The 15872-nt window shown below is 34.4% G+C and overlaps 1 protein-coding gene across 3 annotated transcripts in view; it reads left to right on the plus strand.

The window, feature by feature from the left end:
• SNX7 (sorting nexin 7) overlaps positions 1-15872 on the plus strand; it is a 97852-nt gene that overhangs the window by 14426 nt on the left and 67554 nt on the right. The window contains exons 1-4 of one of the 3 annotated variants that reach the window (XM_069478267.1): positions 1018-1025; positions 9327-9509; positions 14976-15086; positions 15409-15573. In XM_069478267.1, coding sequence (XP_069334368.1) covers positions 9339-9509; positions 14976-15086; positions 15409-15573 — 447 coding nt within the window. In that variant the 5' untranslated portion in view covers positions 1018-1025; positions 9327-9338. Of the gene's footprint in view, positions 1-1017; positions 1026-9326; positions 9510-14975; positions 15087-15408; positions 15574-15872 lie in introns of those variants that run through there. The other 2 variants (XM_069478265.1, XM_069478266.1) reach the window with 2 other exon arrangements.

Here is a 15872-nt window from a genome sequence, read left to right on the forward strand (position 1 = left end):
ACTGAACCTCAGGAAAGTAGTTGCTTGACCAAATTCACACAGCTATTACACGTCTAAACTTGGATTAAGTTTACTAATGCCTGATTAAGGAGACCTTTTCTTTTAATATGCCACTTTTTAAATTTTCTGCCAGTAGAGAAAATTGTGTTAAAATTATTTGAAAAATTTCTATGATCAATATATAGCTCTGTAGTGCACAAAACCTGAGGAAGTACAAGTACATTGAAGGCACCACTGTTAGAAAAAACTAGAAGTAGAAGAATAGATAAATAAATTGTGGAATATGCATACAAGGGTATATATACTACATAGCAATGGAAATCATGTCAAATAAGATTTGAGTGTTGTATGCCCCTTTATAGAACACAACAGAGGCTAGTTTTCCCCCAATCACATTTTCAACAGTGTTCCACAGAAAGCCTTTCTCATTTTTTATTATTATTATAAGTGGGCAGATTGGAAGGATTTGTAAACCAAAACACAGCTGGTAAGTCTAAATTTAGGCCTATCAAGATGAGTGTCCCTCTTAACAACATGGTTTCTCAAACTCCTTCCACTTTAAGTTGCTTTTTTACCAGATGTCTCTTGGTGTGTGTGTTTCTTGTGCATCAGCAATTTTATTTGCATGGCGTTTTCATGCCAGTATTCTGATTTATCACACTTCTCACATTGATTTTTTTCCCTCTACTTGTAAAAAGAAAATAGCTGTTTGTGCACAGATGGTGGATGCGATTTAGTATTATCAGAGTAATTCATGTTATATTTATGAGACATTCCTGAGTAGCATTTCAGTGAGGGACAGTAATGAAGGACACCTCTTAGGGAGGTCATACCTCATCTTTTAACCTACTTCTTTTGGTGTTTATCTCCGGAGCACTCCAATATTGACCAACCATCATTTGTTTTAAATTTCAACCATGTATTTTGTTTATTTCAGTAGTAGAACTTTGGAACCATCAAATAGCACTAAAAGAGGGAGGCAAAACCCCAGAATTCCCGGATTTGATTATTATCCTGTCAAAAGAGTGAGTGCATGGAGCAAGGATGAAGTATTTTAATCGTGATTTCTTCCTTCCTTGTACCTTTGCTTCTGCCTCAATTTTTTATTGTGTACAACTTTAGATGCAGAAATGCTATATTAGTTTGCTAGGGTTGCTGTAACAAAGTACCACTGACTGGGTGTCTTAAACAATAGAAATGTTGTTCTGGAGTCCAGAAGTCTGAAATCAAGGGTTCAGCAGGGTTGCTTTCTTCTGAGGACCATGAGGGAAGGATCTGTTTCAGGCTCTCAGCCTGGCTTGTATGACTATTATCTTCCTATGTGTTTCTTCCCTCCTCCTTTTTGCATGTTTCTGTGTCTAAATCCCTGCCTCCTTTAAAAATAAAGATACCAGTCATATTGGATTAGGGCCCATCCTAATGACCTTAATTAATTTTAACTTAATCATATCTGTAGGAACCCTCTCTCCAAATAAGGTCACATTCTGAGTGAGGTACCTGGAGGTTTAGACTTTAATATATGAATTTTGGGGGATACAGTTCAACCCATAACAATGCTTATAATAAGCCAAGAGTAACAACAGATAAATTTACACTTAATTTGTAAATGATTTCACCAATACATTCTAATATCATGCCAATACCACACTAGTCTATTTCAGTGAAGTTACTTAAGTGGTTTCCCTTACAGTGGATGTGTTATTTTGGAGTAAGGATAAAAAACAGTGAATTCTTGCAATATATCGGTCTGTCTTCTCTGTTACACGCATTGAAGTCTCAGCCTGAAGCCATCCGAAGATTTTCTTGGTTTTGTGTTTTTTTCCACTAAACTAGCTATAATAAGGTATTAAATGTTATTTAAAAAATAGAGATTTGTCAGACAGGATAATTTTTATTCTGCTCTAATCTCTTGAAGAAGAAATTAAAAAATGTAATTTTATTGTTTAACTGACCTTAGGATGATGGGCATATATCCAAATGGTGGGAGACAGAGAGGGAGAAAGAGAGAGAGAGAGGGAAAGAGACATGCACACACACACATGCGTGCGCTCCCTCGTGCACACACATTATTGTGGAGGTGAGACCTTTGTCTGGAAAGAACAGATTTTAATGATCCATTTCTCCTGAAAAGCATCAACCACAAAAGGTTAAATGGAGTTCTTTTTGGTTAATTGCTTCTTTGGATCTTCTCAAACACTTATTTTCTTCAGTTATTCACATCCAAATGTAAGTCTTTTAAGTATTGTCAGTATATTTTTTTTCCTTTTTTTGAAGTGAATATAAAACACTTTGGATAGTCAGTTTTATTGAGGTTTTAAGAATGCTTTTGAGTGATTCAGAGTAATTTAAATCCTTCTGCTGAAATCTTGGATGTTGCTAAATTTCAGCCTGTAATTTTCTTCCTTTGCTAGATATTGAAACATATTTTTATGACACCACACTATACTCACTGGAATTGTGAGCCTTTATAAATTCATGCAGATCTTTCCCAGTCTACAAAAGGATACATTTTGTGCAGAAGAAATAGAATGCTAAATTATGTAGTAGGTGAAAGAAGTGGGCTTTGGTAAGTTAGGAGGGTGAGCACAAAGAATGCCAAAGCACATGGTTGCTACGCATTGTCAGTGAAATTTAAAGTACACTTGCCCACCAAATTAAAATTTGTCAGCTTTCAAAACTATTTATATCAAATGATTCTTTAGAGAGATTTTGTTCATGTTGATTACACATTTATTTAGAAACTCTAAATTCTGTTTTTAATGGCTGCTTAGTATTTCATTGTGTTAGCTTCTCTTAATTTATTTCAACAATCCCATTTTCAGTGGATTCTAGATATATTTTTAAATTTCCTATTTAATATGCAACTTTGATGAGTTAAGAGAAATAATCAAATGTAATCTAAGGTAGTGTGCCAAAATGTCCTGGACAACTCTTTTAACTTATCACCGTGGTTTTTACTGTTTCTGAATACATCATGTACAATGTTGACTAATAATTTTAACATTTTTTCTGTTACAAAATGTGTTTATTTTAGGCTGTTTGAAAAATTCTGGAAGTCACATGGAAAAAATATTTAATTCTATGTAAAAAATATGTGTTCTATGTAACCCCAGCATCTGGAGTAACTTCTATTATTTTGTCTTCTTCGTCTTGGTCCAAATCATGCCTAAACAAAGGAAAGGATTTGCTTTCCTTTCACGAAACCTTTTGTTATCACAGTAGGCTGAACTGTCTTAATCTTAATGACCATTATTATTCTTGTCTCTTCAATTATTGTGTCCTACAATAATATCTCTTCTGCTATTGCATTGAAGGATTACTAAATGTTGCATTATGGTTTATGTAGCTAAACTTTTTGTGGGAAGAACCTTTCAAGCAGTGCTCTGGGTATTGCCGATGTTTCAAAAGCATTTTTATTGATTTGGTTTGAGAGAAAAACAAGTCCATATTATTATTTCATCCTTTTTTCCCCCTACGCATAGTTTCACAGAAAGTACCTATTTTTTAAAAACTCAGAATTTATTACATTTTACTATATTGATGCATTTGGAGCTGGGAGAGATTTTGGAGATCATCAAGTCCAACTCTGTAAGTTAATCTAGAAGGGCTGAATTAATGGTTCAAGTTTGCCTTCTTAGTCAATGACAGAGATAGGCCTAGAAGCCATTTTTGGCCTCCTTTATAATGATTTTTTTTTTTTTCCACTCAGGACTGGCCAACTTTGTTGCTAAGGTAAAATGGAATTTGTTGCAGATTTAATCTTCAAATATGTCAGTTAACTTTAGTCTTACATAACAATAGACAAAACTCGATTCTAACATCTATATCCCTACTTTGGGGAAAAAAATGTATCTAAAAGAGAACATATAGATAGAATTGGAGAACACATGCTTACTACTACTGCAGAAATAACTCAGATATCCTATTGATAGTGTTAGTTTTTTCTTTGCATATGAATGAAACATTATTTGTATTTAAAATTTACTGTATAATATCCTTTTGTTTCATTTTTAAAATATTTATAAAAAAATAACACGTAGCCCTTCTTTACCCATTTTTTTTTTTTTTTTTGTAACTTAGATAAAACAAACTATGACTGAGCAAATGACCAGTGTGGCCAGTGAGATTGGGGCTGAGGAGGCATTCGGCGTGGCTGGGAATGAGAATGAGGCTGCCTTGGCTTCTATGATCAGAGCTGCAGAGACATCCAGCATGGTTAGGAGATAGATTACATACAGGGGGATGGAGCCAATAAGTAAACATATTCAGGATAATGGGAGGCAGGCATTCACTGCTAGAGAAAGGAGTTATAAATATGGAAAGGGAGAAGGCTAGAATAAGCCATGTTATGTCAAATTAGAATTAGAGATATCAATGTGAACTCTTGGAATTTCATATCTATTTCTGTTTAGCCATAGATCTTGATCTAAAGTTATATGTGTGTATATGTATGTGTATCATACTTATGTTTCCTAGCACTCATATCTTGGTTTGTAAATACCAATCTCCTCTAAAAGGAATCAGAACTCCTTTCAGAGAAATGTCTGAATCCAGGGCTGGGGAAGGAAGAGAATAAAATAAACATGAAACATCTTCTTATTCCAAAAAGTAAAGTGCTGAAAGAGTAATAAAGATATATTAATGAAGACGCAGGTACCAGCTTTAAGAGGCTCTCACCAGTCAAATTTGGTACTGTTTATACATTAAAACAAATTACAATGTTAATGAATTATACCTATAGAGTAAAATAGGAATCTTCTGAGTCTGTATTCATGTAAATACTCTTTATCCTCATTAGTAAGAAGCCTATTGATAATATCAAAGTTGAGAAATAAAAAAATAACCATATATATATTTTATAACGAGGAACATAACAAGGGACAAAAATAGCTTAGAAAATTCTGAATTTCCTTTTGAGGATCATGAACTGTTAATGACAGAATGGAGCAGAGGGATGCTGCATTTTTATTTTTAATTTGCTTTGCTTTGTTTAAGCCTTATAGAATGATTTGACTTTTTAAAACTTAAACATATGTTTATTTTGAAATAATTTCAAACAGAGAAAAGTTGCAAAGAACAAAGATTCCCTACCTCTTAACATTTCACAACTTTTGCTTTCTCTCTCTCTCTCATTGAGATTAAGCTGGAAACATGATGCCTCGTTATTCCTAAATAGATCTTTGTGTATTTTCTGAAAACCAGATTATTCTCCAACAACCACAGTGCCAATACAGGTATTCAAATCAGGAAATTATTATTGACACAGTACAACAGTCTAATACACAGATCCTTTACAATGTCTCTATCCCAATAATATTCTTTAGAGAGAGAGAAAAAAAAAAAAGTTCTTCCCCTCTGGTACAGAATCAAAAGCAGGATCATGTGTTAGCTTTGTATCTCTTTGGGCTCCTTCAATCTGGACCCGCTTCTGTCTTTCTTTTTCATCATGGTATTGACCTTTTAAAGCTATGTTATAGGCAGTGTTCCCATCTCCTCAAACATACACATACGTCTTTCTCTCTCCCATCATCTTAATATATCACTATTTTAAGGTAAATCCAGGATTAAGAGAAATTCATTTTTATTCACAACCAAGCCATATAGTGAACTATGATTACATTTTTATTCTTGTACAGCTTTTGCTTTCCTGAGTGTTCATAATTCATTTGGTGATTCTGTCTCTTTTTCTCAGCCCTCCCTTGCTCCATCTCTCGCTTTCTCACTCCTTAACTTTCTTGTACCAATTATAATTCATCTATAAGCCTAACATAAGCAGGCTCCTCCCCTGTTTAAATATATCAGGTAGTCTGTCAGTTTCCTTTTCTTCCTTCCTTCCCTTGTCCCTGCCTTTCTTCACTTCCTTTTTTACTTCCTTCCTTTCTTCCTTTTCTCTTTTTCCTTCCCCCTTTTGTTCACTTCCCTTTCTTGTTCTTTTTTTCCTCTACTCCTCCTTCCTTCTTCCCTATTCCTTTATTCTCTCTCCCTGTCATCTCCCTCTCTCTCTGGAGATGTATCTTTCTGATCCAGTCTGTATGGCTGTTCTCTAGGTTTGCTGCAAAGCTGTCAACATGGAACATTCTTTTACTATCTGTTGGATCTCTTGTTTTTAGATTCAGTTTCTTCTTTCTTGGTATATACACTTATTTTGGAGAAGTAAAGAAGCTTCCAAAGAATAGGTGCATGGGAAATTAGTTTTTGAAATCTTGTATATCTGAAATGGCTTCATTCTATTTATATACTTGAATGACAATTTGCTTGGCTATTTATAATTCTGAGTACAAAATACTTTTCTCTTAAAATTTTGGCGGTTTATTTTATTTTATTTTATTATTCTTTTTTCAGCATATTGTGGGGGTACAAAAGTTTAGGTTATGTATATTGCCCTTGCCCCCCCGCCCCGAGTCAGAGCTTCAAACGTGTCCATCCCCTAGACATTGCGTATCGCACTCGTTAAGACATTAGTTTATTGTCATTTAGTTTCCACTGTTGCCATTGAGAAATCTGATATCATCCTTATTCCAAAGATTACTATTTTATTTTACTTGCTTCTATTCTCTCTGAAAGCTTTCAGGAATTTAAAAACCTCTGCTATTATTAAATGTCATGGCGATGGATGCTTGTAGAAATACTACTTACCCTCCAATCCCTGTTCATTTTGGGGAGACCTGACAGACCCTATCAACCTGGAAACACTTTAATTCAAGGACATTTTCATTCTTTATTTTCTGGAATCTCTTTATTCAGGTACTTTCTGCGTAGATCCCTTAATTTTTAAAAATCCTTTCTGCTTCAATCTCCATCTCCTGTTCTTTTGGTTGTATGTAGTGGGACAGTTCTTGAGTTCTGGCTTTCAGACTTTCTTTGAGTTTTTGCCCTGCTATAATATTTTAATTTTCATGAGCCTCCTTTTTTGTTGGTGTTGCTATTATTCTCTGAATGTTCTTTTTTATAACACCATGTTTTCATTCATGGATTTAATTTCTTCTGTTATCTTCCTGATGATTTCATGGTTTTTATTTTTTAAGTATTTCTCTATTCTATCTGTTTCCTCTGATTTTCTTTTGTTTGTTTGTTTGTGATTTTCTTTCACATCAGAGACTTTCCTCATGTTTGGATGTTTGGATAGTTTGGATAGTTCCTGCAGCAGGTAATAAAAAGCTCAGTTGATATTCTGCATGCACAGTAGGGGCTTTGATGTAGAGTGATTATGCAGAGACCTGGCTAATTCATTAGGGGACTATAATTATCTGCTTTCTCTAGAATGATCATTGAAGAGAGGAAACTTCTAGCCACTCTGGGTGCTGTGATATGAATGTTTGTGTCCTTCCAGAATTCATGTATTGAAATGGTAACTCCTGCTGGGTGCAGTGGCTCATGCCTGTAATCCCAGCAACTTGGGGAGGCTGAGACAGGAGAATTGCTTGAGCCCAGGAATTTAAGGCTGCCATGAGCTATGATTGTGCCACTGTACTCCAGCCTGGGCAACAGAGCAAGAACTAGTCTCTTAAAAAAAAAAAAAAAAAAAAAGAAGAAGACGGAAGAAAAGAAAAGAAATGCTAACTTCCAAGGTGATAGTAGTAGGAGGTGGGGCCTTTGGGAGGTGATTGGGTTATAAGGGTAGAACTCACGTGATTGGAATTGGTGCCCTCAACCTTCATCCTCTGTGACAAATGTATCTTGCTCTTGCTCTGTAAAACTATATCTTCCTCTTGCTCTGTAAACAAAAAAAATATAAAATTAAAAAAATAAATAAAAAGGAATTAGTGTCCTTATAAAAGAGACCGTAGAGAAATCCTTACCCCTGGCGCTATTTTACAGTGCAATGATGCCCTCTGTGAACTAGAAGCAGGCTCTCACCAGATGCTGGATCTGCTGGCACCTTGATCTTGGACAGTTTAGAACTGTGAAAAATAAATTTCTGTTGTTTGTAAGCTATCAGGTTTATGGTATTTTGTTATAGCAGCCCAAATGGACTAAGATGAGTACTAAGTTTGCACCTTCCTCCCAGCATTCTTAGACCAAGTGAAGGAAGAGAGTTGGATGTCTTCCTGTCTAGTATGCAGGACTTTCACTTTCGCTTGATATCCATATTTATTTTCCTCCCTCCCTCCCTCCCTCCCTCCCTCCCTCCCTCCCCTTCTCTCTTTCCCCTTTCCCCTCCCCTCCCCTCCCCTCCTCTCTCCTCCGCTTTCTTTCCTTTCCTTCCATCCCTCTCTTTCTCTCCCTCCCCTCTCCTACCTTCCCCTGCCTGCCTGCCTGCCTGCCTGCCTTCCTTCCTGCCTTCCTTCTGACAGGGTGTTGTTCTGTTGTCCAGGCCAGGGTGCAGAGGCCTGATCATAGCTCACTGTCACCTTTAACTCCTGAGCTTAAGGGATTCTCCTGCCTCAGGTTCCCAAGTAGCTGGGACTAAGTAAGGTGTGCACCACTATGCCCGGCTAACTTTTAAAAATTTTTGTTGAGGTCTTGCTATGTTATTCAAGCTGGTCTTGAGCTCCTGGTCTCAAGCTCCACCACCACCTTTATGTCCACAGGTTCCAGGTACCTCTAATTCTCGAGCCTTCTGGAGTTCTACGACATAAATATGCTTGCTTTTTCCTAGTTAACCATTCTCTTCTAGGTTACTTTTCATTTTTCTCTGCACTGCTATTTCAGTTACCACTTGACAATCAGATTTGCAATTTCTAAAAAGTATTTGGCATATTTTGTTTGCTATAGTTTCTTCTTTTTATCCTTGTCTTAGTCTGCGTGTGCTGCTATAACAAAATACCTGAGAGTGGGAATTTATGAATAATAGAAATTTATTTCTCACAGTTCTGGAAGCTCAGAAGTTCAAGGTCAAGGTGCTGATAAGTTCAGTGTTTTGTGCAGTCTGCTCTCTGCTTGCAAGATGGCACCCTATTGCTTTCACATGGCAGAAGGTGGAAGGACAAAAAGGGGGCTAGTTCCCTTCAACACTTTTATGAGGTTACTAGTCCCATTCATGAGGGCTCCACCCTTATGACTTAGTCACCTCCTAAAAGCCCCACCTCTTAATACTGTTGCATTGGGGATTAAGTTTCAACATGAAGTTTGGAGGGAACACAAACATTCAAACCATAGCAATCTTTCAGGGTTTATGCTTTTTGTTTGTTTGCTTCTTTCTTTTACTGTCATTTTTTTTGGGTGGGATTTTAAGAGGAAACATAAAAATACATGTTCAACCTATCATATTTAATTAGAAGTACGATAATCCTTTTTTTCCTTAATATATTTCATTAATATTGATGGTCTAAGAGGGAAATTTATTTTTTCTATTGATACTAATTTTTGAATGTTTTATTCCTTAGGATGCCTCATTGATGGACATGAACTCCTTCAGCCCTATGATGCCAACGTCCCCTTTATCAATGATAAACCAAATCAAGTTTGAAGATGAGCCAGATTTAAAGGATCTCTTCATCACAGTTGATGAACCTGAAAGCCATGTTACTACCATTGAAACTTTCATTACTTATAGGATTATTACGAAGGTAAACACTACATGATCATTTTCTTGAATATAGCCACTTTCTTTGAACTTTCGAAAGTGTTTCTTGTTCATTATAACTCTCAACATTACAGAGTCTTAGCTAAATTGCATTTTATGTTTTCAGCCATTTTGGGTAACATATTGCACCTTATCCGCCCTTCACTTGTCCTGTATGAAGTCAGAGAAAATCAAATTGACTTGAGAAATAGTCACTTATTTTATAGCATGTGTGCATTTTAGAATAGCAGCATTTAGGTTTTTAGTTTATAAAATTATGAAGAAATACCTTTGGAAAAAAGGGCCTCAAATTGCTAATAAAGAAAAGCAAATAGCTAAAAACATGACATAATATTTTGTATTCACATTTCTTCTGAAGGTTACAAAATGTCATACCACTTGTTTTCTAAAAGGGAGCAAGTAGCTACTTTATCTTCTATATGAGACACTGTTACTTGTCCAATAATTCAAGGGCAGAAGTAGATCTAGAACCCAAGTCTCTTTAATCCTAGGGCAAGGCTCTGCAAAAAGACAGTTTAACTCAGACAAAATAAAGCAACCAAATAGTATAATCTGTATTTTAATTCCTTTGTTTAATAGAAGTCTTTGTTTAATAGAAGTTTAATAGAAGAATTCACTTAAAGTTATAATATTTTGTTTAGGAAGCCTCACCCTAGACCTGTATGGTTCATAAGTGTAAAAGTACATCTCTTGTAGCTGAAAAGGTTCTGTTTTTATAATCACTTCTTCCAATGAAACCTTCATATTGCTGCTAGTTATGTTTCATATATATAATAACATTATATATATAATCTCTTCACTCAAATTCTTAAAATCCTTTCTTGGACCCTCATTTCCTACAGAACAAAGTGCAGATTCCTTTATATGAGGAAGCTCGTATAAAGGAGCTTCTCAGGCTGGTGCCAACTTACCATATAAGACTCATCTCTTATTTCCCACATTCAATACCCTTGCTCTCCACTCAGAGCTGCTTCTGTTCTCTGAATATTTAGGGTATTTCTTGCTCTCATAACTTTGTATATACTGTTCCTTGTCTCGGGTGTGTCCATCCCCCTCTTAGACAGAAGAACTAGTTTACTTTTCAATACACAACTCAAAATGTTAGGTGCGTGTACAGAAAGCTTCTCTAGTTGTTTACTATCCCCTGGCTGAAATAATCATGTTTCCTCTTTTTTCTCATAGTGTCTGTTGAACTCTTAAAAGAATGTTAAATGTCAGAGTCAGTATAGCAAAAAATCAAGAGCATATATTTAATCCTTCTAAGCTTCAGTTTTTTTTAATCTATAAAACTGAGATGATAATAGAAACCAGTTCTGTAGGGTTGCTGTAAGAATTGATTTAGGATAAGTAATCAATGCAAAACACTTAGCAAAGTGCCTAACACATGATAAGTGTTCAGTAATTGCTACCTACCAGTATGTGAGTGGATAACTATGTGTTTATTCCTAGTAAGTTTGCAAGCTTCTCAAGAAAGGTAACTATATCTTAAGTTATCCATAATTGTAAACATAATTCTTAGGATATGTGGTAAGTAAGCAATTTAATTTTTTAATGAATGTGTGAGGAATTTATAGTATCTTATACATATATTAAGAGGCAGTAGAGCAAGACCACATGGAGTTGAATCTTGATTTCTCTTCCTTACTATGTTTCTTGGAGAATTTAATTAACTTCTCTATATTAGTTTCCTCCTTGGCAAATAGAATAACAATACTAACCTCATAGGGTCTTTATGAAAACTGAATATGTTAACATGGGCACGTTGAAAAGAATAGAGCCAGATTTCTTTTATTATTATACTACTGTTAGAAGAATCATCCATTGTTATTATCCTTCCTAGCAAAGAATTTATGAAACCAAATTATTTTCCCATCATTTGCTTCTCTCAGAAAGACATTCTTTAAAAGCCACCTTAATGGATTTCATTCTGATCATAGACATACCATTCTTCTGAGTTACCCATATTTACATTACACTTTAAATGGACTTCTCTTATAATAGTAGTGATAGTAGTAATAGTAATATTAGAATGTATAAGCTAGTAGTGTGTGACTTACTTTCTTCTAGGCGATATTCTAACCACTTTTTACTTATTAATTCATTCAAACTCATAATAATCCTAGAACCTAGATATTGTTATTTACCCCCATTTCATGAATGAGGACACTGAAACTCAGTAACTTGCCAAAGGTTACACAAGAGAGAAATTAGCTGAGCTGAGATTTAAATGCAGACAGTTTACTTTCATAAAGCACATTTTTTTCTGTTATATTTTTGTACATCTATATATGGATATGGGGATATGGAAAACTGTCTTTCAGTGTAACTATTACAAACTGAGTTTCTTTGTTCTACTTCCCATTACTTTTTTTTTCCTGTTTTCTTTTGCAGGGGGGATTGTGATGGTGGTGCTGGGCTGGTGCTTCTCATTCTTTTTACTACATCCTAGTATATAGACTATACCTATATATACTGAAATATACATTACAGATACAAATATATCAACATCTAGCACATGTGTGTTATGGTATCAAATAGTCTTCTCTCAGTTATTCACTTATAATTTATTCATTTACTCATTTATTCCACAAAGTTTTATTGAGCATGTCCCAAGTACTGTGCTCGTATATTGAGACTACATCAGTGATCAGGACAGACCTGACAGAAGGAGCCTTCTGCCTTCATGGAGCTTTCAGTCTGGGGGAGGTGTGTGTGGGGATGGGTGTGTGTGTGAGTGATGATATTAAACAATTAATTATGTGCCTAATTATTTAATCATAGTAAAAAATGTTATGAAGGAAAATACAAGATGTTATGAGCATGGGGTACACCATATAATTTGGAGGTTCAAAGATGGCTTCTCTGGAAAAGTTTTATAAATATTTATATTCATGGACACTAAGGATAAGGATAGATACACATATACATATACTCATATGTACATTGACAGTCTCCTATTTAGGAATACTTAAGAATGATCTGATTATTAATAATTGTATCAGGAAGACCATGTTCCTGCCATGTTATCTTTTCATGGGAAATTGCCCTTTTTTGTCCAGGTTAGCATATCTGAGGTGACTGCTGTAAAGAAGTACTTTCTCTTTTGGAGATCTAGAGATGTGTGTTCCATTTGTACATATAAAAGCAAGAACTAAAAGATTTAACAAGGGACTTTGCTCCTACTTCCTCATTATGAAGACAAACCTATAAATGCCTGTCAAAGTGCAGGTAGGAGTTAAGTTATGTTCTTGGTTGGCTGACTTGACTGTTAGGATTCATTTTCCCTCAAAAAAAAGTTTTCTAAATCCTTAGCGTTTAGAATAAGTGTTCACACTTGACCAAAGATGGCTGTGTTGGGGTATAGATCGCATGAGTCCATTAATACTAAACTTCAAGTACCCAATCTTTTATGGTCAGACATAAAATTAATCACCATTTACAATATGGCTTCCATGAAAAACTGTATTCTAAGTTAGAAGCATTGTTTATACTCCAAATGAACTTTATAGAATACATGTCCTTTCTAAGTTGGAGATATATTATCAAACCCATCAAACCCAAACCTATTATTCTTACAGTTTAGAAGCTTTTGTCTATCTTCTAATGACCAAATTTGGCCACATTAGAGGGAAGGATGATTCTAATCCCTGCTGTAGGGAATCCAGCTGATAACAGCTGTTTTCCTTGTCATATTCCTATGTATATATCTCTTATAACCCTTCAGGAGCAGAATAAAGTCTTATTGTAGTAAGAAATAACATATTCTTTTTGATACTTATATTTTGTCCTCTGTTTTCTTCCTCTATTATGGTATGTTAGAAAATCTTTTAAGTCAATGACAGAGTGATGATAACAGAATTAACCAATTATTTGACTTGATTTTATAGCTTATTCTTGCTGGAATTTATACCAGATTGTTTTATGTTTACTTAAAATGTTGGGTATTCTTTAGGACATGTACAGTTCAACCTTATTTTAACTGCTCATTGAGTGCTTTTATTGTTAGTTATACGAATTTATTTTCTTGGAAATTGATAGTGAACCTGTACATATGTACCTGGCACAAGAAGGTACTCAGTAAGTATTTTTATAAATGAGTTCCTCTAAACCATGTTTTGTGTGCATATGTATGTATGCATGCATTTGTGTATTTTTATATATATGTACACATACCAACCAGTGTATATATTGTTAAACTATGTTGGTACCAGATTTAGTTTTCCTATTTTTACCGTTTACATATCTTGTACCATTTTGCATAATAGTTAAGATTTTTTAGTGTTTTATGAACATTTGGTTTCTTAGATTTTTGCATTCATTTGCTGCTACTTTTTTCTCCCTATAAATGGAATGTTTTACTAAGATATATGATATTCTAAACATTCATTTTAAAAGAATAAACTGGAAAGTATAGCTTTCACAAACCTTATTTTATGATAATTAAGATTGCATCTTATGACTTGAACTGCTTAAATTTACAATTGTGTTCATCTGTGTGGGTGATTGATATTTCTGGTGAGTGTGAAATATATATGCAATGTGTTATTCCATTCTATTCCTCCAGAAAAATCTGAACATAAATATTACTACATGTAATTTTTAATATGCAAACATTCAGTTTAATAAAGTGTTAGTGTGAGTGACTGTTTTCTTATGAGAGGTGAGTGTGCATTAGATAACCCATATTTTTGTTTTTGGCTTGGGATTCAGGCAATAGGAGTGAGGTTGATCTCGTACTCATGTTCTTGTCATATGTGTTGGCATAGATTTTTGGTTTGTTGAGAACAGATATTTTAATGTATTTGCTTAATTTTTAGGAGTTTAGGCATATAACCCAAAATAAAATTCCTTGAGAAATGACAGGAAGATTTTCTTTTCACATCAAATGTCTATTAATTACATCTTTTCAAACAGTGGTAACAGCACTCTGTAAAATGTTAGAATTTTCATATACCAAAAGCAAATTTTAGCACAGCAATTCATTTGAGCAAATTCCAAGAAAACATTTTTCTCAGTTATATTCAGGTTATTTTCCAAATTGCAAAAATAGGACTTTCCTCAAATTCTGAATTCTGATCATCTTGAGAAAAGAAATATATTTGAAACCTAATTTCAGAACACACTTTCTTGTTAGCGAGAAAGTCGTGCCAAAGATAATAGTAGTTAAAATCTTGTGGAAGGCAGATGGTTGTTGTAAGACAGATTTTTCAGTTTAGATTTTAAATTTAAGCATGATATTTGCTTTCTTTCTGGAAATACCGGAAAGTTTGCTTTGTTTCATCTGCTACATGAATAGATGACAAAAAAATACAGGCTGACAAACACTGAATAATTAGGATTTGTTAATTTTTCTTAGAGACCCATTTATTTCATAATGTCTAAAATAACATTAGGCAAATGTCTTTTATCTTATATTGCATGTGCTGTTATTTTCTCCTACTTTTTTCAGACATCTCGTGGGGAATTTGACTCCAGTGAATTTGAAGTTAGAAGACGTTATCAAGATTTCCTTTGGTTGAAGGGAAAGCTTGAAGAAACACACCCCACTCTGATTATTCCAGTAAGTTTGCAAGTTTTCTTCATAGAATGGCTGTCATTTTTCTTGTGATTCTTTTAGAATGCCAAAACCTAATTTTAGGGCTTTAAATTCAGTGTGATTCATTTATCTTAGAAACATCCCAATCTATGTACAGATTTTTTAAAACTATTATAATATATTATGATTTTGCATTTTTGGTTCTAGCATTGTGAATTTTTAAAAATTATTTTCATAAGAAGTGATTAGATGTTCAACTAACGTTCCCCAAAGGAAAAGTATAGCATTATAAACCTGTGCCACATAATGCTCAGATTTTTTTTTTTTCTTTTTCTTTTGGCCTCAGCCATTGCCAGAGAAGTTTATAGTAAAAGGAATGGTAGAACGCTTTAATGATGACTTCATTGAGACACGCAGGAAGGCGTTACAAAAGTTTTTGAACCGAATTGCTGATCATCCAACTTTAACATTTAATGAAGACTTCAAAGTGTTTCTCACTGCACAAGCTTCGGTAAATAATTTTTATTTGTACTCATATAATCTTTTGGCATCTATATGTATAATAGACTGTATAGCTTCCTTTTGTTTGCTTTTACAAATCAATTAGTGGTGTACTTGAATTGAAATTGAGTTTTTTTAAAAAAACAATGGAGAGATATTCTTTAGATGTAACCCTGTGTCAAATCTACATATAAACATTACGGAATTCTTGTATCTTTCTCACCTATACATGCTTTTATTTTGTTGGTAGCTGAAATGTCAGGGTGCTCCTTGTATATATAGCTAATACTGAACAGATAGAGATATATT

Source organism: Eulemur rufifrons, chromosome 8 (genome assembly GCF_041146395.1).
Source record: "Eulemur rufifrons isolate Redbay chromosome 8, OSU_ERuf_1, whole genome shotgun sequence".
Classification (NCBI taxonomy): domain Eukaryota; kingdom Metazoa; phylum Chordata; class Mammalia; order Primates; family Lemuridae; genus Eulemur; species Eulemur rufifrons.